The sequence below is a fragment of the Aotus nancymaae genome, unplaced genomic scaffold, assembly GCF_030222135.1.
Source record: "Aotus nancymaae isolate 86718 unplaced genomic scaffold, 86718_ANA_hifiasm-v0.15.2.pri h1tg000057l, whole genome shotgun sequence".
Taxonomy (NCBI): Eukaryota; Metazoa; Chordata; class Mammalia; order Primates; family Aotidae; genus Aotus; species Aotus nancymaae.
Window position 1 is genome coordinate 24073244 of NW_026988471.1, and position 26579 is coordinate 24099822.

General features: G+C 53.6%; 1 protein-coding gene across 3 annotated transcripts in view; it reads right to left on the reverse strand.

Annotated features, from left to right (window-relative positions):
• Positions 1 to 26579, reverse strand: part of DNMT3A (DNA methyltransferase 3 alpha) — a 111420-nt gene that overhangs the window by 77091 nt on the left and 7750 nt on the right. For 2 of the 3 annotated variants that reach the window (XM_012453299.3, XM_064363905.1), the window contains exon 2: positions 4470 to 4718. In XM_012453299.3, the coding sequence (XP_012308722.2) occupies positions 4470 to 4532 (63 nt within the window). In that variant the 5' untranslated portion in view covers positions 4533 to 4718. Of the gene's footprint in view, positions 1 to 4469; positions 4719 to 4896; positions 5073 to 26579 lie in introns of those variants that run through there. The other variant, XM_012453300.3, reaches the window with a different exon arrangement.

Sequence of the window (26579 nt, forward strand, 5' to 3'; positions counted from 1 at the left end):
AGAGGAGCTGCCCAGCTAGCCTCAACCACCCCTGAGGGTAGGCACGGCATACCCACCTCAGTGTCTTCCCACCCCTCCACTAGGCCCTCCAAGAATGGTTACTCAGTTCATCTAACAGCCTTGCAGAGCCCTGCTAGCGGCCAAGTACCTGGAAAGGTACCTCAGTCTGGAGGGAGGGAGGGAGGAAGAGAATAAAAGAAGAGCGGTATGTCCAAAGAGGGAGAGCAGGGAAGGAAGGAGGGCGGGAGGCAGGAAGAAATGGTAAGAAGGTATGTGTCTGCAGCAGTGCCTCCATCTGGTGTGTGTGCCTGTGCGTGCAGGTGGTGTGTGCAGTTCCTGCTGGAGGTGAAGGGCCCCCAACCTCTCCCCCAGGGCAGCAGCGCTATTATGCAGTGAAAGGCTTCCTGCAGCAGAAGTCCAGGGGAGGACTACAGACTCTCACTGTATCACCATCGGGAGGCACCGTTCACCCCGTCCCCCTTCATGAAGGAGACAGCCTAAGAAGCATTGAAGCCAGCCTCATTCCAGCCTCAGCACTATGACTTATAAGCTGTGTGACCCTAGGCAAGTAACTTAACCTCTCTGAGCTTCAGTTTAGTCCTTAATAAGATAGAATGATGAAAATAATAGTGTCTACCTTGTGAGGCATTTATAATAATTAAATAAGATAATGCACACACACAGCACCTGGCAGAGTCGGTGTTCAATGCATCTTAGCCATTGTTTCTGAGGCCAGAGGAAAGGGGGTGGCACTGAGATCAGGGGCCTGGCCTGGGGCTCTGGACTCCCCTCTGATTCATATTTGGGAATCTGAGGCAGCCCCTGGACCACTCTTGGTCCCCTGTCCTGCTCCCTCTGCCCCCGTCCTCTGCTCCACACTCCCCTCTAAGCTCCCAGCCTCCCCGCTGCTTGCCTTCCCACCCACCCTCCACGAGGCCAGCCGCCTCCCTCTGCTGCAGCCACATTTACCAGCTGACTCGCCCTGACCACAGCCCCAGAGCTCGGCCTGCCTCCTCCCCATCTCCCCAAGCAGCCCCGCTCTGCCCACCATATGGATGGCGGTAGGGGTAGGCGGCAGGTGCCAGGGACACACACAGGCCACTCTGTACACTCCCAGCCACAGCATGGCCACTCAGCCCAGCACCCACAGCTTTGCACTCCACCTCCCTGATCCTGGGCACCAGAATTATTCTCCTGTGGGAGGGTCTTGGACACTCTCATTTTCCTTTCCGTCCTATCCACAAAATATTTCCCGAGCACCTACTCTGTGCTATTCCAGGTCCTGGGGATTCACAGGGAAGAAAAGGGCTGTGGCCCTGCCCTCCAGGCTAGCAGTGGGTGACGTTATCTACACCAGTAGTTCTCAGCATCTGTGTGCAGCCGTATCCCCTGGAGAGCTGGTTAAAAGGTGCCCGGCTGGGTCCCAGGCCCAGAGTTCTGGCTCAGCCGGTCTGGAGTGGGGCCTGATTTTGCCTTCCCAGGTGATGCTGAAGTTGCTGGTTTGGGGAACCCACTTTGAGAACCAATGGTCCCCTGCAAACTGTAATATAAGGCAGACTACAGCCTGGGCTTTGAGGTTCTGACCAGGGAGGAGAAGAGATTAGGGAAAGGGCCCACCAGGCAGAGGGAGCAACATAAACAAAGACCTGGAGACTCCAGGAAGTACAGGAGTGGGGCTGGAGTGAAAGGTGTGTGGAGGCGTGGCTGGGGGTGGGGTGGGGGGGCAGAGGTTAGAGGGCCACATGGGGCCAGGTGGTGGAGGGGCTGGTGGGTGGCCACACCCCTTCCATCTGGCTTGCCAAACAGTTCCTTTGTGCACAGTGCCCCTGGCACCTGTGCCAGGCTCCCTGGGCTGCAGACCAAGCCTGTGTCTTCCCCTTTGCAGCTACCAGCACCCCTGCCCACAGGCCTGGCTTTCACGGGCTGCTGGGGCAGCTGTCAGTGCCTCTCCCCACCCTCCCTGGCTGCGCGGCTCACTGGAGGTGCTGGAGCCAGCCCAGAGGTGCTGGGGAGGTGTGCCAGGTGAGCCAGCATGCGTGGTGTGGGCGTGGGCGGCTGGGGAGGAGGCCCGGCTACGGCCCGGCCCTTCTCTATCCAGATCGCTGCCATCTTTTGGCATGACCGCCTGCCTGCCGGTGTGTGAGTGTGCACGCCCTATCAGCACCGGATCTAGGGCTGGGTGTGTGTTTGTTGCCGCTTGAGCCAGGGCAGTTACTATGGGTAGATAATAATAGCAATCGTAATCCTTCATAATTGGACCAGACTTTGCTGTCTACAGGTCACTTCCATGCCCGTGACCTCATCTGACTTCCACAATCGCCCTGTAAAACAGGCAAGGCTAGAGTCACTATCCCCATTTTCCAGCTGAGCAAACACAAGCCCAGATGGCATGAAGTCACATCTCCAGTAAGTGGCATACTCAGGCCTAGGATCTGGGATTTCTGACTCCTGGTCCAGCGCTGCTTCTCAATCCTGAACAATTAGAATGCAGATCCTGACCTGCTGCCGTCCATCGGTGGGGGCCTGGGGCTCCACAGCCTAGAGCAGCAGCAGTGGCATGGGAGTCCAGTCCAGTAACAAGAAGAGTGTGTCCTAGCTGTCCCCACCCTCGATGGGGAGCTGCGTCAGCAACTGTCAGGACATCGGACCCGGAGTGGGACGAGTCTTGAGGCTCAGGGTCACCTAATCCGACAGAGAAAGCAAGCCAGGCCCAAGAAGGGGAGGCAGCCAGCCATGGCCACAGCTGCCACTCCAGAGCACAGGCGGCTGCAGGTGTCCCCGACTCTACAATCAAAGGGCTTGGGTCTTCATGCTACTTGAGTCCTGAGCGGGAAAAGCCTGGAGGCCCGCAGGTATTCAGGACTATCTGTTCTTTCCCAGAGGGGTCAGAAAGGAGGAGCCTGATCAGTAGCCCCGGGAGCCCTGCCCAGTGGGCTGCGGCGCATGCTGGCTTCCTGGCCTGCTCTGCCTGACTGGGTGCACACACCCCCACGGTGCTCTGCAGCGTGCTAGGTTGGGAAGGCAGGTCCCTGGGCTTCATGTGGACTCCTGGTATGTGTGTGTGTATCCCCAGTAGGCCGTGGGAAGGGCTCAGACGTGGGAAGGGCTCAGACCTGGGAGGCAGGAGAACAGGCTCTCATCTGGACCTGCACTGTCCAGGAGACCTCAGCTTCCTCATCTGTAAACTGGAGCCATCTGTCCTTGCCTGATTTGTCTCAAGCATTGTCCCCAAAGACCAAATGGAACCATTAATGGAAAATCAGGAAACAGAAACACACTCTGGAGAATGAGTGAACCCAGGAAGGAGCTGAGCACGAGAGGGAGGTCTCTGAGCTGATGCCCTTCAGGCAGGTGGGGTGCCTGGCTGCCTCTAGCCCCAGAGTGCTCAGGGCCCCCACAGCTGGTGCCAGGTGTCCACCTTTGATCCAAAAGAACCAACTGCTGCCTCCACAAGCATGCTGGGCTACTCCCAGATACCACCAAGCATCACAACCCCCAGCACTGCTCAGGGGAAGGGGAGCGGCGGGGGCGGGAACTATGGATGGGTCACAGCAGACAGACATGCCAGGACGGCCTGTGGCCATCATAAGATCCCTGGGAGGAGTGGCAGTGAGTTTACTATTCCATTGACAGAAGGCAACACACTCCAGTGCTGGGGGTTAAGGGGTAGCTTTTCCTATGGTGGGGACACAGCTCAACAGGCCAAGGCAGCCCGTGGGGACCCAGCAGGGACTCCCGTCAGTCTGATACAATCTCCTCTGACTGATTCAGGCACAACCTGGAGATCAGCAGGAGGGTGGAGAGGCCATCCCCTCAACTGGATTCTGAAAACATGGAGGTCACCAGCTCCGAGACCAAAAGCCACAAAAGATCACCCAGTGACATTCACTTGGAGTCTGGGGTGGAGGGGGCGGGGACAGGAAATCACCATCTCCAAAGTGCGCTGACGACATACTGAGCACCCAGCCTGTGCCTGCGTCTGTGTGGGAGGGTGCCCCCCCAACCCTGCCAGCGGCCTCTTGTCTACCATGCCCCCCCACCAGACTTGTCTTTGGCCCCTTAGAAGCTACTGAACAGCTTAAGGAAACAGAGGCAGCTGAAAGAGAGAGAAAGTGATTCACCGGAAGGCTCACAGCCAGTAAGAGGAAGGTCCAAGAAGGAACCCAGGCTCTGCGACTATCTGTGAAGCCGAACCCTCACCGTGGCACAGACCTGGGCTTTGGGCCTCTATGCGAGCGCCATGGCGGTTAACAGCCTGTGTCCTGGAGCCAAATGCCTCCTCGACCATCAGAATTCAACCTCTGCAAGCCTCAGCTTCCTCATCACCCAAACAGGGACGTGAGGGTCCCACACCGTGTGAGCACTGAGTGATGTGGTCACGCTCAGTGCGGGGAGCCGGCTGGCAGCGAGTGGGGACAGGGCTCTCCCTCTCCCCGGCCAGAGGGCCCCCAGCAGGGCCCGCCGCTCACCTTTCGGTCCTCCTCCCGCTCCGCAGCAGAGCTGCTGGTGTCCCCGGGGCCGCTGGAGGGCATGGCGGGCGGCTGGGCTCCGGGAGGCAGGCTGGGGCTGCGTGGGGCTGGGGGGCTGCTGGGCTTTGGGGAAGGAATTATCGTGGTCTTTAGAGGCGACAGTTAAAACTTAAACATAGATCCCGGTGTGGAGCCCTCTGGTGAACGCTGCCTCCTGCGGCCTGTGGGTGGGGGCTTCGATGGCTCCACCTGTGAGGGAGAGAAGAGGGTCAGTGAAGCAGGGCACCCACCATCCCTGGGTCAGGCCCTCAGCCCAGGGCCACACCTGGCCCGTGAGGCCTGGGGCCTCGCTCCTCCTCCTCCCGGCCTCACCAGCGCCCCAGAGAGCAGGGAAACCCAGGCCAGCTCCCCTCAGGTCACCTCCTACCCCAGCAGCCTCTCAGTCCCTTGGAGGTGGCAGCGGTCTCCCCTCTGTCGCTGCGGCCAGTGGGTGCCACTTCTGGGACTTCCAACTGCCTCCGCCTCCACCCTTCTCTTCATTCACAGCCGCTCTCTCCTTTGAAAGCTTCCCGCATCCTCCCTCTCACCCTGACCAGCCCCCGGGAAATCCCAGCCTCCCCCAGAGGCCCCCAGCCCTGCTACATTTTCCTTCTAATCTGCCCTCACCCCCACCCCCACACCTCCCGCCATGCGGAGGAAGTGAGCGCAGTCAGGATGTAGTGAAATGTCACCTCGCTTCAGGACTGGCGCCTGGGCCCGGAGAAGTCTGGGCCCTGAACTCAGGCTGTGGCCAGGCTGCAGGCCTGGTTGGCTCTGGCCTGGGGGGAGAGGCCACGGCCAAGGCCACAGGCCACGGCCACACTGAAGCAGGAGTGAGGAGGCTCTCTCCCCTACCCCATGAACCAGCCCCATTTGGCTGCAGAGCTGGCAGGCTCGAGGGGTCCTCTGAACCCACTGCTCCAGGTGTAGGCCTCAAGCTAGTGAAATAACAAAGCCTGCAGCTCAGGCCACAGCTGGGGTGGGGGTGTTGCTGCCTCGGCACCCTCACTCAGAGACACACAAGAGCTCCCCTGCTCCCCACCCCTGGAGGAGGCGGCCGCCAAGCCCCTGCCTCAAGTGTGCCAGGGCCCAGGAGGGGATTGGCAGGCGAGGGAGAGCGAGAGGCAGGCTGGATCTGGGCCCACCCACACCCTTCCCCTTCTAGTTCCTGGTTCTGCTTCCCCGGCTCCCCCTCCCTCCTGGGCTTCTCCTCCCATCCCCCTCCAGCCAGGGCTCCCTGGAAAACCAGGACCGGGAGAAAGCACAGGCTTGGCTCTCCCACAGGCCCAGCCCCTTTCTCAGGGGTGCATTGCTGCCTGGGAGTGGGGGCCCCAGCCCTGGCTCTGCCCCAGGGGTTAGTGAAAGGAAGGAGCTGGCGGGTCCCCTCCACTTCCTGCCCCAGTCCAGATGCCCTGGGTGGGACCCGTCCCCACCTCTGCTCTTTCCAAGCGGGGTTCTCCCGCCCCTCTGCCCCTTGGAGCTGGGAGTGATGCTCTGCCCTGGCTTCCCAACTCCTTCTTAGGGCCAGGATGGGAAGGGTTCCATCAGGTTAACCCAGAAGGGCTGGAAGCCTGCCTGCCCCACAGCTGAGCCCTGAGGCAGCCCAGGTGCACGGTGTCCATTCCCCTTGCCCCCAGGCACAGCACCTGGGCTCCAGGAAGGCTTGTTGCCCAGGTCTCCAAGAGGGCAGACAGCGGGACAGCAGTGGGGATCGCCTCCACAGGGCACACGCCGCTTAGGGCCTGGCTTGTGCTCTGCCTGGGCAGCTGCTGTGCGTACCCAGTTTACAGGTGATGCGAAGATCAACAAGGCTAGGATCCGTCAGAAGCTTGAACCCAGATCTCTTTGATGCTAAAACTCTGAGGGGCTGGGTTCACATTCCCCAACACACACCACAGAAGCAACTCTGGAGAGCCCGACAGAGAACTGGTCAAATCCGAAGCCCTCGGCCCCAGCCCTTAGCAGCCAGCAATTCCCTGTCAAGCCCCACTTCCCACTGGTTACCAGGGACATCTCCAGCCACCCCCAAACCAAAACCTTCAAAAGGGCACATAAGCTAAGAGGGGCAGAGTCTGGTTGGAAATAATGCTGAGCCTGGAGTCCGTAGGGGTGGATTCTGCTCCTGATGGAGGCTTCCCAGGCCCTCAGTTTCCCCACCAATGAAATGGGAGAGCAGGACCCCTTCTATGAATAGCTCTGACCAGCCAAGGAGGCTGTTGCGGCCCCACAGGTACAGTGGACACATGAAGGGCTGACAAGGACAGGGCACCCCAAATGGAATTGGGGAGACTCAGGCACAAGGAAGTGGGGTGGGAGTTGTCTCAACGCTGCCCTAGGCCTAGAGACACCCACAGGGCATCTGCGCCACCATGGGTGCTTCAGGGTTCAGCTTTAGCTCCCCGTGGGGAGAGGAAGGAAGCTGGGGGGACAAGCAGAACCTCACAGGGCCAACCCCAAGGGCAGACACGGAAGAGGGACAGGGAGAGGGAGAGGGAGACAGACAGGGGGAGGAGGAGGGTAAGGGGAGAGGGAGAGAGAGGAAGGGAGAGGGGGAGGAGAAGGGGAGGGGAGGGGAGGGGGAGGGGAGGGGAGGGGAAGGGGAGGGAGGTTCTCTTCCTCCTCCCCTTCCTCACCAGGAGGAGGGTAAGGGGAGAGGGAGAGAGAGGAGGGGAGAGGGAGAGAGAGGAAGGGAGAGGGGGAGGAGAAGGGGAGGGGAGGGGAGGGGAAGGGGAGGGGAGGGGAGGGGGAGAGGGGAGGGAGGTTCTCTTCCTCCTCCCCTTCCTCACCAAGACTCTGACATCTGAGCTGCAGAAACTGTCCTCACAGCAAACGCAGCTGACCTGTTCAATCCTAGGTCCCTTTCGTGTTGCTCATTGGACCAGCCCCGTCAGCAGCAGTTCCTCAAAATCACCCCCATCACCTAAAATCCTCCAGTACATTGCCAGGCAGGCCATTTACTGCACAATTCTAGGGGGCCCCAGTTGGTGATTAAGGTCCCAGACCTTGACATGGCACTGCCCACCTGCCCTTAGAGGCTTCCTTCTTCCTTCGGGCAGCCCAGTCTCGGGGAGGGGCTCTCCTGGGCCCACAGTCCCAACATAGCTGCAGGGGTCCGCCACCCGCTCTTTCCACGCCCCACCCACGCCCCACCCTGGTGCATCCAGCAACAAAGCATTTCGCCTGGGCCAAGGGCGGCACTGCAGCCACCACCGCCACCAAAAACCCTTATCTCCTCCTTTCAGAGTCCACAGCGACCATGAATGTTTGTAACAGCCACTTAAAAAAGTTTCAAGGAATCCCACCATGAAAGCATCTTCATATCACAACAGATAGCACCATCTCCACTGCTTCAATTATAAAACTGTTGTGGAAAAAGGACTGAAAGCTTTAAATATGCATACCAAGGGTCACTACCTTCTAAATCCAATGCAGTAGAAAAACGTTTTGTTTGTTTGTTTAGAGACAGGTTCTTGCTCTGGCACCCAGGCTGTATCACAGCTCACTGCAGCCTCAAACTTCTGGGCTCAAGTGATCCTAGCACCTCAGCCTCCCAAAGTGTTGGGATTCCAGGCATAAACCACCACACCTGGCCAAAAGATTTTTTAAGAAGACATAAAATCGGGCCAGGTGCGTTGGCTCACACCTGTAATCCCAGCACCTTGGGAGGCCGAGGTGGGTGGATCACAAGGTCAGGAGTTGGAGACCATCCCAGCTAATACAATGAAACCCCATCTCTACTAAAAATACAAAAAATTAGTGGGGCGTGGTGATGCACACCTGTAGTCCCAGCTACTTCAGAGGCTGAGGCAGGAGAATCACTTGAACCCAGGTAGCGGAGGTTGTAGTGAGGTGAGATTGCGCCACTGCACTCCAGCCTGGGTGACAGAGCGAGATTCTGTCTCAAAAAAAAAGACATAAAATCACAAGATTAGGCTGAACAAGAGAAGAAATACCACCAACAAAATTGTGGAATCTGGAAAGCAGACTTGTGACAGCCAAATTTCAGACAAGCGTGTGAATGCTGATATATAACAGAGTCTTAAACAGATGCTTATAGGAAAGCACCAGGTACTTCGGGACTGGGGCTGAAGAAGATGCATGTGTGAAAAACAAGAGGCTGAATGAGAGAAGTGAATTCCTAGATCCCTCCTCTAAAAGTCTGAAGGTTTATCCATAGTCTCTGGAGGGCATAAAATAGGGGGTCTTTGCACAGAGAGTCAATAGGGACAGCTGAGAACAAAGATGATATATCAAAACCAAGAAGAGGAAGGTTATTTTCAATGCTGATGTCCAGTCCCTCAGGCTGTTCCCCCACTGGGCTCTGAGAACACTGGCAGCCAGACAACCCTTTCCTTCTTCTCTGGAGAATCTAATGAGTCCAAGAGAAAAGGTCTAAGGATGCCAGTACCAACATCAGTACCCACATGGGGTCAAAATGGCTTATTCAGGTCAACCTACATAGACCTGAAAAATCAACAAGCCTGATACCATTCTCAGAGCTTCCAATCAGTTGGGTTTTTTTTCGAGACGGAGCCTTGCTCTGTTGCCCAGGCTGGAGTGCAGTGGTGGGATCTCAGCCACTCTCCACCTCCTGGGTTCAAGCGATTCTCATTCCTCAGCCTCCCGAGTAGCTGGGACCACAGGTGCATGCTACCACGCCAAGCTAATTTTTGTATTTTTAGTAGAGATGAGTTTTGCCATGTTGGCCAGGCTGGTCTCGAATTCCTGACCTCAAGTGATCCACCCGCCTTGACCTCCCAAAGTGCTGGGATTACAAGTGTAAGCCACCACACTTGGCCTGAGTTCTTAAAAAATTAAACAAATCTGAAACAATTTTCCAATTAGAATTATTTACTCAGCCAAATTATCATTTAAGTGTGAGAGTACCATAAAGACATTTTCTTTTCTTTTCTTTTCTTTTTTTTTCTGAAATAGAGGTGGGGTCTCACTATGTTGCCCAGGCTGGTCTTGAACTCCTGGTTCAAGTGATCCTCCCACCTCAGCCTCCCAAAGTGCTGGGATAACAGGCATGAGCCATCCTGCTGGGCCCTAGTAAAAACATCTTCAGACATATGAGGTCTCACCATCCTTTCCCAGGAAGGACAGGAAGATGTCCTCGAACATGCAGAAGATCCAGTACAGGAGATAAGGGCAGAAAGGCTCCAGGATGAAGGGGAAAAGAGGCCACACACCAGTCATCCAGCACGAGCCAGAGAGGGCCAGCCTTCCCCGCTGAGTCTGGGGCATGAGTGCCGTCATCACCGTGCCCTCTGCTGTTGCACTGTCTTTTTTTTTTTTTTTTTGAGACGGAGTTTCACTCTTGTTGCCCAGGCTGGAGTGCAATGGCGCGATCTTGGCTCACCGCAACCTCTGCCTCCCAGGTTCAAGCAATTCTCCTGCCTCAGCCTCCCCAGTAGCTGGGATTACAGGCATTTGCCACCATGTCTGGCTAATTTTTGTATTTTTAGTAGAGATGGGGTTTCTCCATGTTGGTTAGGCTGGTCTTGAACTCCCGACTTCAGGTGATCCGCCTGCCTCAGGCTCCCAAAGTGCTGGGATTACAAGTGTGAGCCACTGTGCTTGACTGAACTGTCTTTTTACCTGACAAAACTACAGGTATCACTTGTGGCCATACTCTGCTATCTGAACCCAAGAACCGAATGGAGTTTTTTTCCTTTTTTTCTTCTTTGAGACAGTTTTGCTCTGTTGCCCAGGTTGCAGTGCAGTGTTGAAATCTCGGCTCATCACAACCTTCGCCTTCTGGGTTCAAGAGATACTCTTGCCTCAGCCTGGAGAGAAGCTGGAATTACAGGCTCCTGCCACCACGCCCAGCTAAGTTTTGCATTTTTAGTAGTGACAGTGTTTCACCATGTTGGCCAGGCTGGTCCCAAGCTCCTGACCTCAGGTGACCCACCTGCCTCAGCCTCCCAAAGTGCTGGGATTACAGGTGTGAGCCACTGCGCCTGGCCATGAATGGATTTTGACATGGACAGACGTGTGTCCTGGAAGATATGCTCCAACGAGAAGAGTGAGCCAAGTAAGAGGAGGACACGAAAGACAGAAAACAGAGACTGCAACTGAAAAGTAAAGGGAATTCTAAAGACGGCTATAAAAGGAAGTCACAGAACATCAGCTACAATGTGCCTAGAAAGCAACCAGAGTGAAAGAGGGTAGAAAACTTAAAAAATGGAACTGAAGCATCTTTTACCAACATGACTGCCCATGTGAAAAGCAATACTGATGGCTACTTAAAGTGTGGTAGGCCCACCACAAAGAAGCGATAAATGTTGGAGGTGATGGACATACCAACTGCCCTGTTTTGATTGTTATACAATGTACACATGTATTGAAACATCACATGGTACCCCATAGATATGCACAATTATTATGTGTCAATTAAAAAGAAAAAGAAAAGAAAAGAGCTAAGATAACAGTGTTGTTACAGAAAAATAAAATTATATTAGAAGTTGTGGTAGGAATTAGCAACAGGTACAAAAAGTAAGGCAAATGAGAAACAAGGTAATTATTAAGTTCAGGAAAAAAAATGAAAACAAACTATTATAGTACACCACAAGGCTCAGCTGTGAATAACAGTTTCATTGAAATAATAAACACTGTATGTAGGCTTAACAAATATATGTGTGTGTATATACATGTATGTATGCATGTATGAACATACATATTACTTTTGTATGTACCACAAAATTAATGGCTTAAAGCAACACATTATCTTGCAATTCTGGAAGTCAGTAGTAAAGCAGAAAAAAAACTCTCCTTAGTAGGCTAAACTCAAGATGTTGCATTCTTTTCTGGAAGCTCTAAGGAGAATCCATTTCCTTGACATTTTCAACGTCTAGAGGCTGCCCTCATTCCTTGCCACGTGGTCCCCTTCCAACTCCAAAGCCAGCGATGGACAGTCTTTTTCCATCACAGTACTCTCTGCCTCATCAACATCTTCTTCTCTGACTACTTTCCTGCTTCCATCTTTCACTTCTAATGACCCTTCTGATTACACTGGGACCACCCAGATAATCCAGGATAATCCCCCCATCTCTAGGTCATTAATTTAGTCACATCTGCAAAGTCCCTTTTGCCATGTAAGGTGACATATTCACAGGTCCAGGGGATTAAGACCTGGTCATCTTAGGGGGACCATTATTCTGGCAACCAAATGGGCAAAACATTTTTGAGGCTGGACACAATGGCTCATGCCTGTAATCCCAGAACTCTGAGAGGCCAATACAGGAGGATTACTTGAGACCAGCCTGGTGATACAGGGAGATCCTGTCTCTACAAAAATTTAGAAAATAAGCAGGGTATGGTGGCACATGCCTGTAGTCCCAGCTACTCGAGAGGCTGATGCGGGAGGATTGCTCAAGCCCAGGAGGTCGAGGCTGCAGTGAGCTGTGATCGTGCCACCACACTCCAGCCTGGGCAACAAATCGAGATCCTGTCTCAAAAAAACCAACAGCAAACAGTTTTTTGAAAAAATATAAGAAGAGTACTGTTAATATTTAGGAGAATGGCTGAGGAGTAGAAGGGTTGGCCATGTAAGAGGATCTACTAAATAGGAAATCAATGGAAAATGTCTAAATAGATGAATCAAAAATATGCACTTTACTCAGAAACATGAGATGAAAACTGCTGGAAGAAACGGCTAAGAGAATCAAAGTGGTTGCCTCTGAGAAGAGGATAAGGGTAGGAGTAGACAAGGAATCTCTGCATTTTGTGAGGAGGTTTTAGTACTATTCGACTTCTTAAATTATATGCATGTACTACTGTGAGTAAATAAAAATGAATTTTTAAACAGAGAGAGTGTGGATGGGAGAAAGGGCTTACATCCCATCTGCAGCCATGGGTTGCATTTGGCCTCCATTTCCTCCTCTATAAATAAGAGCGTAGCTGAGGCCCTTCCACCTCTGTTGTTTTATGAAATCATCACGTCCCACAGAATAACCATCATCAGCTCCTCACACCCACACAGAGTTCCATCACCAGCTACAACACTGGTACCTCCCTCTCCACCCCCCAACCTCACGAAATGCTGAATCCTCCAAACACATCATTCCCACTGCAACGAGCCCATGGGCAGTGCAAGTCAGTGCTGCCTGCATCCCTAACCACAACCCCCGCTCACTCAGCCCCATCTCAGACCGAAGAGCCACATCTCAACCATCTCCTGGAGCCTCAGGACTGCTCCCCCGCACCACACTGTCCCCACCGCCATCCCCACCTTCCTCACCAACCGCAGCCTCATCAGCACCCGCTGAGATGACCACCGGAGCCTCCTCTCCATCTTCAGATTGAGAGACTGCTGGCCTCCCTGCCACCCCACAGTCTCACCCCAACACAGGCTTGCACACAATTGTCCTCTTCCAAAACCAAAACTGTCACAGCCCACAAACCTAAATCCTCACTCCACCAAACACCAGCCCAATGTCCTCACCCCAAGAGCCTCTTCTTCTCCATTTCAAGCTCTCTGTCTGAATGACAGAGATTTCTGCAGCAGGTCCTTCTTCCTCCCTCTGCATGAATTTTCCTTTTCCTCTAGTGGACTCTGGTTGTTCTGCTCTACCTAGATGCCTTCCCCTCCTTCCTGGTGGGAAACTCTGGTCATGGGGTTTTGACTGTGCCTATGCTGACCTTAACCCCCACCCCAGGCGAGGGGTGAGCATGTGACCAGGTAGAGCCAATCGGAGGCCTCCCTGGAACATTTTTACCGATGTAATGGAAAGATGCTAACATGGTCAATGTGAGTCAGGGGCTGCCAGCTGCTGCCTTCCCACCACTTGGAGAGAGCCTGCCTGAGAACAAAGAGCTCAGAGATGGAGACAGAGGAAGAAAGCTTTCAGTCACTGTCCGGTCCCCTGGTCTTGCTGTTCCTGGAGGCAGGGGCGTCTCTGAACTTTTGGGTGCTGTGAACTATCACTCCTTTGGTGTGAGTCTAGACTTGTGGCTGACACCCTCCTGGCCTATAGGCTAATCTCAGTCCCCTCTGGGAGGCCCACTGCAGGGCTTCTAACGCTAGCCTTATTTCTTATCAACTGTGTGGCCTGAGGCAAAACGGTGCCTCAGTTTTCTCAGCGGTTGAGTGGGGAAATAACTCTCCAACTTACAGGGCTGCTGTGAAATTTAAAATGGAATGCCCTAAAAATGCTTCCAAGAGCGCCTGGCACAGAGAAAGTACTCAATAAATCTTAACGACTATTACTCTCGGATTCAACCAGCCCGCAGATTTCTCCCGTTTCTTGAAATCCCTGGAGTTCCTCTAAGTGGCCTTTGCTCAAGCAGGCGCTTGTACTTAAGCTTCTCCAACATGTCAGGTCCGCGAGCAGAGCTTTACAATGTCAACATCTCATTAATCCTCACGCCTCACCCCAACCCTTTGAAGCGGGTACTATTTTTATCCCCATTTTCCAGATGAGAATAATGAGGTATGGGGAGATTAATAAAACTGCCCGAGGTCACACAGTGGGTAAGGGGTGGAGCCAAACGCAGTCTAGGTCCGTCCCACTCAGAAGCCCTCAGCCCTCCACCCCATCCCTCACAACTGGCATGCGACTGCTGCAGATAGATCAACGTTGGGCACGGACTGGCCAGAAAACAGTTTCCAGTCAGTCTCTCTTTCCTGGTCAGGCTTGTCTGCAGTGGGAGCGGGGAAGGAGGGCACAGTACTTTCTAATGACAGTATTCAATGCCTTGCCCAATGCAGAGTCATTCATTCATTCATTCATTCATTCAAGCAGCTATTTCCTGAGCACCTACCATGTGCCAGGCACTGTGCTAGAAAACATGCCCCGTCCTGTTCAATCCTCATAACAATCCTATGCAGTAGGTCCTAGTGTTTTCCCCATTTTATAGAAGACATGGAGGCCTGGAGAGATTTAGTACCTCTCCAGGGTAGCATAGCTAGTGAGCTCCAGGGCAGGATTATGAATCCAGGTCCATGTAACTTGGGACCCCTGGCAAATGTGGCAGTTCTCGGTCATGAATGAGCACACTAAACATGGATCCCAGAGCCAGCACCATGATCAACTGTTTATGCCTCTGGGGTGACCCTGGCCCACAGATAAGAGTCCCATGGCCAAATTTCCTATGTGAGCTTAGGAGGGGGTGCCAATGAGTCCTGTGGGTGACAGAAGGCAGCAGAGTATCTTGTGCCCCACCCCTGCCCCCTGCCCAATCAACTGCCAGGGTGGGGGTACACTGGGGGCTAACAGAAAGTAGAGGCGACCTCCTAGACAGAAATGTCTATCTGTCCACTATTCCCCCTCCTGTCACAACCTCTCTTGGTCATAAGGCTGGGGATGGATAAAGAGGAGGGGGAGGGAGGGGGGTCTTGGTGCCACTTTCCAGTGAGATGCCCATCATCATTCCATCACCCTTTCAGAAACATCACTTTCACCCAAACCACTGGGTATCCATAGAATACCAAAGCCACTGGTGAGAGGCCAGCAGTCCTGCCCTCTGTAAAGCCCATCTGTCTGGCTCTAGAGTCACAATAAGACGGCTTGTGGCTCTCACACCACCCTTGAGGCCATGGCACCACCAGCACTGGCACCAGCAGCAGGAGCACTTATGATCACACCAAACCTGCTGCCACTACGGCGGCCACATGGGAGTCTGAGTCAGACTCCTTTGCTCACACTAATGGTTGCCATGACACAGTCTCAAAAGTGGGCGGGGGGTGATTTATACCCAAAATAGATGCTGTTAAGGAGCTGAAGTTGTTCTCAGGAGCCAAAATGAGCCAACACAGACTTTCGTAAGCCAGCACCCATTTCCAAGTGCTGGAAGCCAGGAGCCCTGTCTAAGGGGTCACACGTGCTATGTGTGGGTCAGATGGGCTTCCCACAGCCTGGGAGTCAGGGGCACAGGATGGCCAGGCTGGAGTCCATGTGAGAATCAGGCACATGGTCCTGGACAGGGGTCTGGCAGCGACCAGCATGGGTCTGATATTATCATACCCGGCGGAAGCGGCCCACGGTCATCTGCACATTTCTCTACTTTTTCAACCTTCTCTACAGAATGGTATACAGCTGCCAGCTCCGGAGGCTCTATCACTTAGCCCCTACGTGTGGCCCTGTTCCCCGACCCCACGGCTCTGAAACCCTCTAGGGATGCTGACTATCTTTGTCCTTGGGGGAGAATGCTCCCACCATGGGACATATCACAAAGTTTTCCCTGGGACAGATGACACTTACACCCACTTGGCTTTCTTGAATTCCTTATGTCACAGAACTGGCAGTGGAAAAAAGGAGTGACACCACTGTCTGGAGTGATTGATCCTAGTTACCAAGGAGAAAACTGGATTGCTGATCAGCAACGGAGCCAAGCAAGACTACATCTGGAACCCAGCAGATTCTCTAAGGCACCTCTTAAGACCTTCCATACCCAAAGGAAAGCTTAATGGAAAGTTATGGTAACAATAACAAAAGCAGGATAACTAAGGACTCAGATCCTTTGGGAATGAGGGTTTGGGCCACTCCACCAAGTAAAAGAAGCATGACCTGCTGAGGCTCTGGCTGAGTGTGGAGGAAATGCAGACTAGGAGAAGAGGAGGAGGAAGCCAGGTAGCAAGTGTAGCCTTGTGAACAAATGCAGAAACCAGGCCTCTAGTGGTTTTGCACGTTTTCTGTTCACTTGATATATATGTGTGTGTGTTTGCAATATGGTAACCATTTTCTTCTTCTTTTCTCATTCTCATTTTTTTTTGAGACGGAGTTTCATTCTTGTTGCCCAGGTTGGAGTGCAATGGTGCAGTCTTGGCTCACTGTAACCTCCGGCTCCCAGGTTCAAGTGATTCTCCTGCCTCAGCCTCCCAAGTAACTGGGATTACAGGCGCCTGCCACCATGCCCGGCTAATTCTTTTGTATTTTCATTAGAGACGAGGTTTCACCAGGTTGGCCAGGCTGGTCTTGAACTCCTGACCTCAGGTGATCTGCCCACCTCAGCCTCCCAAAGTGCTGGGATTAGGCATAAGCCACCATGCCCAGCCCCCATTGTTTTCTATACAAGTTGTTGGCAGTTAACTTTATAATTTAGTCTTTTTTTTTTTTTTTTTTTTTTGAGATGGAGTTTCGCTCTTGTTACCCAGGCTGGAGTGCAATGGCGCAATCTTGGCTCACCTCAACCTCCACCTCCTGGGTTCAGGCAATTCTCCTGCCTCAGCCTCCTGAGTAGCTGGGATTACAGGCACGCGCCACCATGCCCAGCTAATTTTTTGTATTTTTAGTAGAGATGGGGTTTCACCATGTTGACCAGGATGGTCTTGAACTCTTGACCTCGTGATCCACCCGCCTCAGCCTCCCAAAGTGCTGGGATTACAGGCATGAGCCCACGCCCGGCCATAATTTAGTCTTTAGGTAACAGAATATTCAGTGGGACTGTGACTGGCTTTGAGAAGTTATTATAGCCAGACGGTTGGGGGTCTTTGGGCAAAAGGGTGAGAATTTCATAAGAAGGATAACTGTCTTGATACGTAGACATCTGTTGGTTGTTTTTGTATGGGAATCCAGATGTTGTAAAAGGGTGCAAATGGAAGCTGTGTAGCCAAAGGGGTAGACTGTGCCAGTTATCAATTTATTCACCCATTGTTGCCTGTGCTGTGAAGATGGAGCTGGGCCCTTTAAATACTTTTCCTTTGCCAGCTGGCACAACTGTGGAGGACACCGAAGAGGTGTTGAAGGAGGAAGTGAGTTTCCTTCCTAGACCTGATATGCTCTCTTGGTGGGTTCCTGCATGGTATACAGCCTCTCCAGCAGCCAGATCTTGCTGCATGGGTGCTTTCCAGCATCAGGGTCTTGCCAGATGTGAAGCTTCCCAGAACCCAGCTCCTGTGCTGTCGCAGCTTCTCCAGCACCCAGTTCCCGTGGCATGCAGCCTTCCAGTGTTCAGCTCCTGCAGGAGTGCCAGCCTCTTGCAATGCAGGTAGCTTCCCCAGCGCCTGGCTCCAGCAACACATGGCAGTCAGCAGCACCCAACAGTCAGGAGCTTCACCTAGTGCTCCCCTGGGAAAACTTAGCAGCCGTATGCTTCCAGCAAGATACCTCTCACAAACAACTTTCCTTGAGACCCAAAAAGATGGATTTCCAGTAAATTCCGGAGTGTGGTTATCCAGCAAGTTCTGCCAATATGGCATTACAGAGACGTTGCCATCCAGGGAGCCGTGGCCACACCCTCTCCATCAACGTCTGGATCTCAGCCCTGTGGGGCCTCTTCCTTGGGCATTCTGTGGCAACCCTAGAGGTAGGGGCTGTTCTCACAGCTATTATTTTTGTATTCTTTGGAGTTATTTTTGCTTCTTACTAGCCAATTCCTCATTATTCCAATCCCATTAGAGTTAATAATCCTTATGCGAAACTTTCCTTGTTCCAATCACCATGTGGTCTCTGCCTCCTGAATGGACCCTGACTGATACCGTCACCCACGGCCCCAGAGGGCCATTTTCCCTCCTCACGGCCCTCAGTTCCACATCCTGGCCAGCTCATCGCTCCCTGCTTCAGGCACTCCCTCAACAGCCATTTCTTGAGTGCCACTGTGGAGCCGGGCCCTGGAGTGAAAGGAGACCCCTGCTTCTGGAGCTCACCAGCAAGTGCCTTCTCCATGTTCTCTCCCAGCCGGGACTCCATGTGGCTCCTTGCTCCTTAGCCTCAGATTCTGCAGCTCTGTCTCCAGTGTAAGGCCGGTTGCCTCACCGGGTGCTCGGACGCACATCCCCCTCCTCCGTTTTTTCTGAAAGCTCGGACATACTCGGGCATGTTCCCTTTTCCCCTTATTGCATAGCCTGGCTTTCCCTTAAAGAACCCAGTATGCAAGCAGGGTCTTGTGATTCTAGCCAATAGCAGCCGAGTCTTTCTAGCCAATAGCAGCCGAGTCTTTCTAGCCAATAGCAGCCGAGTCTTTCTAGCCAATAGCAGCCGAGTAATTCTAACCAATAGCAGCCAAGTCCTGTATGCAAACAAAGGCTTGCAACTTTACCCAATAGTAGTCCTGCTCTCCCACAACCAATCGAGCTCCTTCACTCCCTATAAAAACCCCTGTCTGAGAGGCGTCCGTGCGACTTCTCTGGCCCCTCCTGTCGGACTGCAGAACCTCGCCCGGGAGCCTGAATAAATTCCTTCATATTGGATTTTCTTGTGTTGGCCTCAGTTTCTTCCTTATAAACTCGGCAAGAACAAACCTTACATCCAGGGCTGGCCAAGAGTCTTGATCCCACTTCTGCACGGTGGGCGCTCCTCAAAGGTCATGTTCTACCTTCAGCTTTTCTTTGAATGCTCTTCCTCTAAGACACTTGGGCACAAGTTAACATAGGCCTCCTACTGCCCGGGGCTCCATCTCTATTTGTTTTCATCCCAACTGGATGACTTGCAGTCATCTAAAATCCTACTCTTCCAGAACATGCTTCCTTCAGAGCCGGCTCTACTTTCTGGCTTTTCCCCCAACGTGGAAGTAACACTCCCTTCCTGTCAGCTGCCTAAGTCCCAAACCCTGGAGAAAACTCAGGTCCCACCTTTCCCCTGGGTCCCCACATCCAGCAATCACCTGGTCCTCAGGCTTCTCTCCTCCCCCTAGTCCCTCCAGGCCCTTTGTACCTCTCGTGTCTGCGACACAGTAACCTGCTGGCTCCCCTGTAGTGGGTCCGCCTGCCTCTGGCGTCTCTACCTCCCACCCTAGCCTCTCAGCAAAGATTGTAAAATTGTCCGCACACAGCTCTCTCTATGCAAACCTATGACGCCTGGTGAGAACTTTAAAAAATTGATTGTGCATGTACTAAAACCATCGAACTGTACACTTAACATGGGTAAACTGTATGGAATGTGAATTATATCTTAAAGCTACTATTTAAAAAAAATCCTGTGATGCCAAAGATTTTCACACGTGGTAAAATATACACTCTGGCCTGGCCTCACTGAGGCTGGCTGCAATGCAGCCTCCGCCCACTGTTCTGGCCATGCCCCCACCTCTCCCAGCTCTCCCAGCTGTCCCCAGATGACACCCCTGGCTCCCACCCTCTCCCACAGGGCCCATTCAGTTCCCCTCTCCCAGTCCTTCAACCCAGTATCTCTCCTTCCCCCACCCTGTCCTATTCTCCTCCACCACCCACCCAGGGGTCAATGAGTGTTCCCTGCATATACAGATGTGTCTAACTTCCCAAAGCGACGAGGTCAGAGTTCATGCCTTGCATCTTGCTGTCCTTCCCCACCCCGCCCACAGCTTGTCCCCCGAAACCCCATTCCGGGTGACCCTGGAGGCAGAGAGGACTGTGTGAAGTCACTCCCAGGCAGCTGCAACATCCCCAGCACAGTGCTGCGGTGCCTAGAGCGACCCCCCACAATCCCCATTCTAGGGGTCGCTTGACAGAGCCCCATGGAAAGGCCGCTTGCAGGAGCTCCGAGGCCAGCAGTGCACCTGCCGTGGGTCTGCAGGCCCACCTGCCCCAGATCCCCAAGGTGAAGGGGGTGGTGAGGGCCTAGGCTATCAGTGAACCACAGGAAACGGGGGTGAGTCCTTGGCTGGCCTGTGACTACCCTCTCCCGACGCCGCCCTTGTCCATGCTCCCCCAACCCACTACCTGGACCAACTCCCTCTCAGCTCCAAACCAGAAGGTCCCCCAAAGGGTCTTTAGGGCTGTTGGAGCTCGGCCCCTCCCCACCCACTTCCACAGAAAGGAGCCTGCTGCTCTCAGACTTTCCCACAGGGCTGCCTTTCTCCTCATCGTCTGTCCCAACCAAAACAAACCACGTGCCATGGCTCTCGCCTGTAATCCCAGCACTTTGGGAGGCCGAGGCAGGCGGATCACCTGAAGTCAGGAGTTCAAGACCAGCCTGGCCAACATGGTGAAATCCCGTCTCTACTAAAATACAAAAATTAGCCGGGTCTGGTGGCAGGTGCCTGTAATTCCAGCTACTCGGGAGGCTGAGCCAGGAGAATCACTTGAACCTGGGAGACGGTGGTTGCAGTGAGCTGAGATCGCACCAGTGAGCCAAGATGCACTCCAGCCTGGGCGGCTGAGTGAGATCTCATCTCAAAACAAACAAACAAAAAAACCATTTGTGGAGGGGGCCGAGGGAGGGAGAAGAGCCCAGGGTTCCAAGCAGCACATCTCAGAACCACGGGCCTGTGCCTCCAGCAGTCTCTGCCTCAAACCCTGGCTCTGTCACTCAGAGATTCGGGCCTCAGTTTCCCAAGCTGTAAAGGGAGGTGAATAAGAGTCCCTAGTTCACAAGTCTATTTTAAGACAGAAGGGAATCTGAGTCCAGTGTTTAACATAGGGCCTGGCATGTGGCAGGCACTCAATAAATGTTCATTTAAACATTATTATGTGCTTGATCAGAAAGAAAGGCAAGCCGTGTGTTCTTAGGAAACCTAGACTCTGGCTTCAGACCACGCCCCGGAGTGGCTTGTGCTCACTCCTAGAAACAGCTGCTGGGCCTGGGTCCCCCTCCCAGCTAATGCCCCTCAGTCTCCAGCCCAGGCTCCTTTGCCACTAGAATGGGGAATGTATTTGCCAGAGAATTTCAACCTGCCGCTGTGGCCTCCGGAGTCTCTCACAGTCATGCAGAACACACACACACACACAAACACACATAGATGCACACACAGAGACACACCTAGACACATGCAGAGATGACCCAGGCACACACGTGCACAGCTCCCCTCGTGCTGTGCTCCCCGGGCACCCGGAGCAGGAGGATCCTGGGGGGTCTCCCGACACAGGCACATGCGTTGCACATTTCACCTACTGTATGGGCCAAAGAGGCATTTGGAAACCAGCTTGGGAACCTCATAACCATTCATAACATTGTTCTGAGAGAAAACACAAAACATTGCCCTATAAACAAACATTTGCAACAGAATTCCTCCAAAAGCTTGGAATTGCCTGTACTAGAAAACTAACAGAGCAAGAAGAGAAAAACCGCATAAACTTGGTTTGCCTGTGCAAAATTAATACCAATTACAAAAACATTTATGTGAACTGCTTACCATTTACACCTAATTACCATGCAGCACAATTATGCATATCATTAAGGGTATGCCAGATTAATTATGCTGTACATTTCATTTGATTACACCGCCACACCCTGAGTTCATGTATGCCCCACTTCCAGAGGGCCAGTCCTGCGGCACGGCTGCTCACACAGGTCTGCACAAACCAGAGAAAGACAGGTTTCCACACTCTGATGGACTGTAGCCCCTGCCCCACCCCCAGCCAGAGACAGCCGACTTCTGCCCGGCCTTCTTGGCAGCATCACCACCACAAGAGCCCTGCTTCGAAGCCATCTTCCCACCAGATCCTCCAGCATGCAGAGAGGCTTCAAACATCTCCCCAGGGGTGCAGCTGCATGTCAGAGAGCCACCATACAGCCCAAGGGCCGTCATGTGTGGCTCTCACAGAGGAAGCGGCCCTCCTTGCCATCTCCCGAGGTCTGGCTCTGAGAGCAGGGCAGCCCCACCCATGTCCAGGCCAAGTCACCTCTGAGCTCATCTCCCAGACCCACCAGGGCTGTGTGCCCCTATCCCCTGGCACACTGAGCCAGCTACAGGGCAAGGTCTCAGCTGTGGTCCTGCTGGGTCTTGCAACTTTCCCCCGGGGCCCCATGCCCTCTGCTCTCCTGGACAGCTCCGCACAGATCCTCCCCCAGCTTATAAAAAGAGAACAGGAACTGAGCCCCCCGCAACTCCCATTTAGCTCAGTAGATGCTCTTCAGATACACTGGGTGCGTCAGGTTTGCAGGGAATAATCGGGAAGAAGAGAGTCTATCGAACACGATGAATGGACCTTCCCTGGAAAGGGGAACTCAAAACTGACCGAGGGGACAGGAGGAAACAGGCTTCTCGGGAGGCAAAGAACCAGAGGAAGTGCAGAAGCGAGGGAGGGACGGATAGGGCATGTGAGTGCCGCCTCTGTGCCAGCAGTGAACATACATGATTGAATTTTCATCCTCAAACACCCTCGAGGCCAACTGTATGAGGATTCTTTTAAAAGATGGGTGAGAAATGCTGGGTGCGGTGGCTCACACCTGTAATCCCAGCACGCTGGGAGGCCAAGGCGGGCGGATCACGAGGTCAGGAGAGCGAGACCATTCTGGCCAACATGGTGAAACTCCATCTCTACTAAAAATACAAAAAATTAGCCGGGCTTAGCGGTATACGCCTGTAGTCCCAGCTATGTGGGAGGCTGAGGCAGGGGAATTGCTTGAACCCAGAAAGCAGAGGTTGCAGTGAGCCGAGATCGCACCACTGCATGCCAGTCTGGCGACGGAGCAAGACTCAGTCTCAAAAAAATAAAACAAGGAAAAAAAGGGAAAAGGGTGAGATAAAACATCCAGGTTTAGTGCAAGAAGCAGTGCTCAGAACAAACAAGAACACCAGCCTGTGAAGTTACATCCATTTTGCAGACGGCAAAACTGAGCTTAAGAGAGGTTGCGTGATCTCCCAAGGACACGAAGCAAGGAGGTGGCAGGGCTGAGATGAAACCACCATCTGTCCAGCCCCCCAGCCTGGTGGCCCCAGCACGATGCCACACTGCTCCTGGCCTCTATCTAAGTTCAATGGTGCTGATGTGGCTCACGTCCTTTTTCTAGAAATTCTTTGGAAACAGTCTTCCACATTACCCTTCACAGAACACACATAAGCCTCTATTTTAGAAGAACAGTTTTTGCTTCTTTTCTGTTTGCTTTCCAAATATGCTGTCCCCAGGTTGTCCCTCCTGTCTCTCTCCACAGACCTGCCTCTGAATGGAGAGTGAGGGCAAGGCTGGACAGCCTGATATCAACTTCCAGCCCACCCAAATATTCTCAGAGGGCAATGAGACTAGCCGCAAGTTCTGGGTGGAGGGCCAGGGTCTAGGCCTTGCAGGTCATCTTCTGAGGAAATCACTGGGAAGCAAGCACCCCAACTCATCAGCATCCCCAATGCATGAGTGCGAGCACCTTCCTCAAAATATTCCTTCAAAAATCTGCAGGGGTCCGATCAGTTATGGACTGAAATGCACCTGCCTTTCTCATCCATTGCACCAGGGGCCCCGCCTCCAGGCCTATGACTCAGGCTCCAGCCTCCTCTGCAAGCCTGGCCTGCCTCTGGCTCCCCCTGGGGAAGTCAGAGTTCAGAAAGGAGAAGGTGCCCTGGGAAAATCCCACCCACCCTCAAGTCCCAATTCCAATCCAACTCCATGTGGGAGGCACCTCCTGCTCTCTCTGACTCCCCCCACCCCGTACCCCCCATGAAGGGCATCCCCACCCACACAGCTGGCTAAGCTAGAAGCCAGAGGGCCACCCCAACTCCCTCATTCCTTTATCACGACTGTTCCTACTGACTCCGTTTCCTAGACGTCGTACCACGCATACCCCCTCCAGGCCCACACTGCTTTCCCGGACCTCTGTGCCAGCCTTCCACTTGGGCTCCCTGCCCCCAAACCCTATTGCCTGAGTTCTCTTCCTCGATGCCCTAGAATGATCTTTCTCAAATATAAATACCAAGCTGATGCCACTGACAGATAACAACCCGGCCTTCCATGGTCCTCCAGCCTAGGCCCCTGGCCTCGTACCCCATCATTCCCTACACTGCGGCCACATGGGGCCAAAAAGCACCCTTGTCCACCTGGCTAACTGCTCCCTGCCCTTTGAGACTCAGCTCAAGCGTCACCTCCTTTAGAAAGCCTTTCTGGATCTTCTCTCCCCCTGAATCCGACTTCCTTCTCTGAGCCCCGGTAATGTGTGGGCACAGTGTGCCAGGGATCATTCTGCCCTGCCAGACCCCCACCTAAGCTGCAGGCTCCTTGAGGATGAGCATGACCCCTTTCATCTGTGTAGCCTGTGCCTGGCACACAGTAGGTCTCTCTGAGATGAATGGATGGATGTAATTTGTGGATCCTCTGGAGAGAACACTTAAGTGCTGCCAGTTCTGCCGACTTGGGGGCCAGCATCTCACTATGCCATGCCCCAGCTCTCTCTGATTTTAGGCTGCTGGCAGGGTGTTGACAGAAGAAAATGCAGAGGCAACTGACTGCCCAGCCCCACTGGGCTTCTCAGCTGAGCTTCCAGTACCAGGCAGGGCCCTCAGGCCACCACCAGTTGGGCTGGGAACCGTCAGCCTGTGCGTGGATGGCAACAAGCACCACATTGTTGCTGGTAATAAAACCATTAGGAGCCCTTGCTGCGTGCCAGCTGCCAGGCTGGGCTGTGGTCTAGGGCCTCCCATGCCTCCAGGCCGTGGGGCAGAGCCAGAACCCAGCAAAGGCCACTCTCTGCTTGGCCCCAAAGAGACCAGTGGGCAGGGAGGGAAAGATGGGCCAGGCCTTGGGGGAGCTACTGGATCCCCACATGAGCAGGGGACTCTGAAGAGATCAAAAAAGGTGCAGGTAAATCCTGGCCTCACAGGAAGAAGTGGAGGTGCAGAAAGGCTGAGAGAAAAGGGACAACTTATTGGCAACAGGAAAAAGGGACCTGGGTCAGACAACGGAAGCTAAGGACCGAGACATCTTCCTCTGTCCCTGCCACTTCCCCAGGCCCCCAACTCCCAGCTCAGAGTCCATCGTGGGCTTTAGGGGGTCATTCAAATTTGATTATTTCTTCCCCTCACTGTGAGCGGGTCACAGGGAGGACGAGCAACACTTGCAGGATCTTTTTTCTTTTTTTTTTTTTTTTTGAGACAGAATTTCACTCTTGTTGCCCAGGCTGGAGTGCAATGGCTTGAGCTTGGCTCACTGCAACCTCCGCCTCCCAGGTTCAAGCAATTCTCTTGCCTCAGTCTCCCGAATGGCTGGGATTACTGGCATGCACTATCACACCCGGCTAATTTTTGTATCCTTAGTAGAGATAGGGTGTCACCACGTTGGCCAGGCTGGTCTTAAACTCCTGACCTCAGGTGATCTGTGCACCTCGGCCTCCCAAAGTGCTGGGATTGCAGACGTGAGCCACCGTGGCCAGCCACTTGCAGGGTCTTACAGAGCAGCAGGGCTTTGTGGGGGTCACCCTAACTCTCAGGCAGCCCTGGAATGACCCCCATGTAAAGAAAAGCAGCTCACGCCTCCTGAGCACCTCTTCTGTGCCAGGCACAGTGCTGGCTGTTTTCATGAATTATTGCATGTCATTCAGGCAACCCCTGCAAGCTGTGGCTGCTATTCTTATCCCCAGTTTGCAGATGAAAAACCTGCAGCTCCAGGTGGTTTGGGGCCAGCAGCAACTAAGCACAAGTGGGGCTGAGACGCTCCTCCAGGTGGGCCTGACTCCCGAGCATCTTTCTTGCCCTGCACATCCATCCCCTACATGCCTGGAACTGAATGGCTGGTTTGTAGAGGGACCAGTTCTGTGCTTGCCTCCAAGTCCTGGGTCCTTTTATGTCTGTTCCTGCCTTATTCCAGGGGCAGGGCCAAAAAAGTGCACAGACCCTTCTCACGTCCTGTTGAACAGGGCAGCCTCGGGGGAAGGGAAGCTCTGAGAGGCACCCATGGATGGGGTGGGGGAGGGGAAGGTGGAAGAGGGTGGTAGGTGCTGTTGCTAAGCAACCAGCCCTGAGCTTCCTGGGGTAGCGAGACAACTGCAGGTGAAGGAATTTGTATCTGCCCCTGCCTCGTCTCTCCACCCCATCACCTGGGTCACTGCCACCTGCTCAGGGACTCCTATATCAGAGTTGAGCCCACATGCCAGGCAAGTTTCTAGGCACCCCTTCTACTCCTTTGTGGGGCCTCCTGAAGCCCCACTTTGTCTCCCTTGGGTGAGGCCTCCCAAGAGGCTCTCACTATGCCAGGGCTGGGCCACCTGAGCGCCACCCCGGGCCAGGCCACAGTTACCTTCCAGTTCCCCAGGAACCTTCTGGGCCACAACAGCCCACCGGACTGATGCTTTTGGGGAAGATCCTCAGTGATTTGTTCTTCACTCTGGGTCAGAAATGTGTTTCCAGTCGCCATCCTATAAAGCTAACTTTGTCCCCTGTCCCTGGCGTGGGCCAGGGTGCATGCAGTCAGCGGCCTATTTTCTGCTCTCACCTAATCCCTGCCAGCCTAGGCCTTTGCTCAGAGGCCTTATATCTGCAATATTTCTCCCTGCAGCCTTTCCAGAAAAGACACGT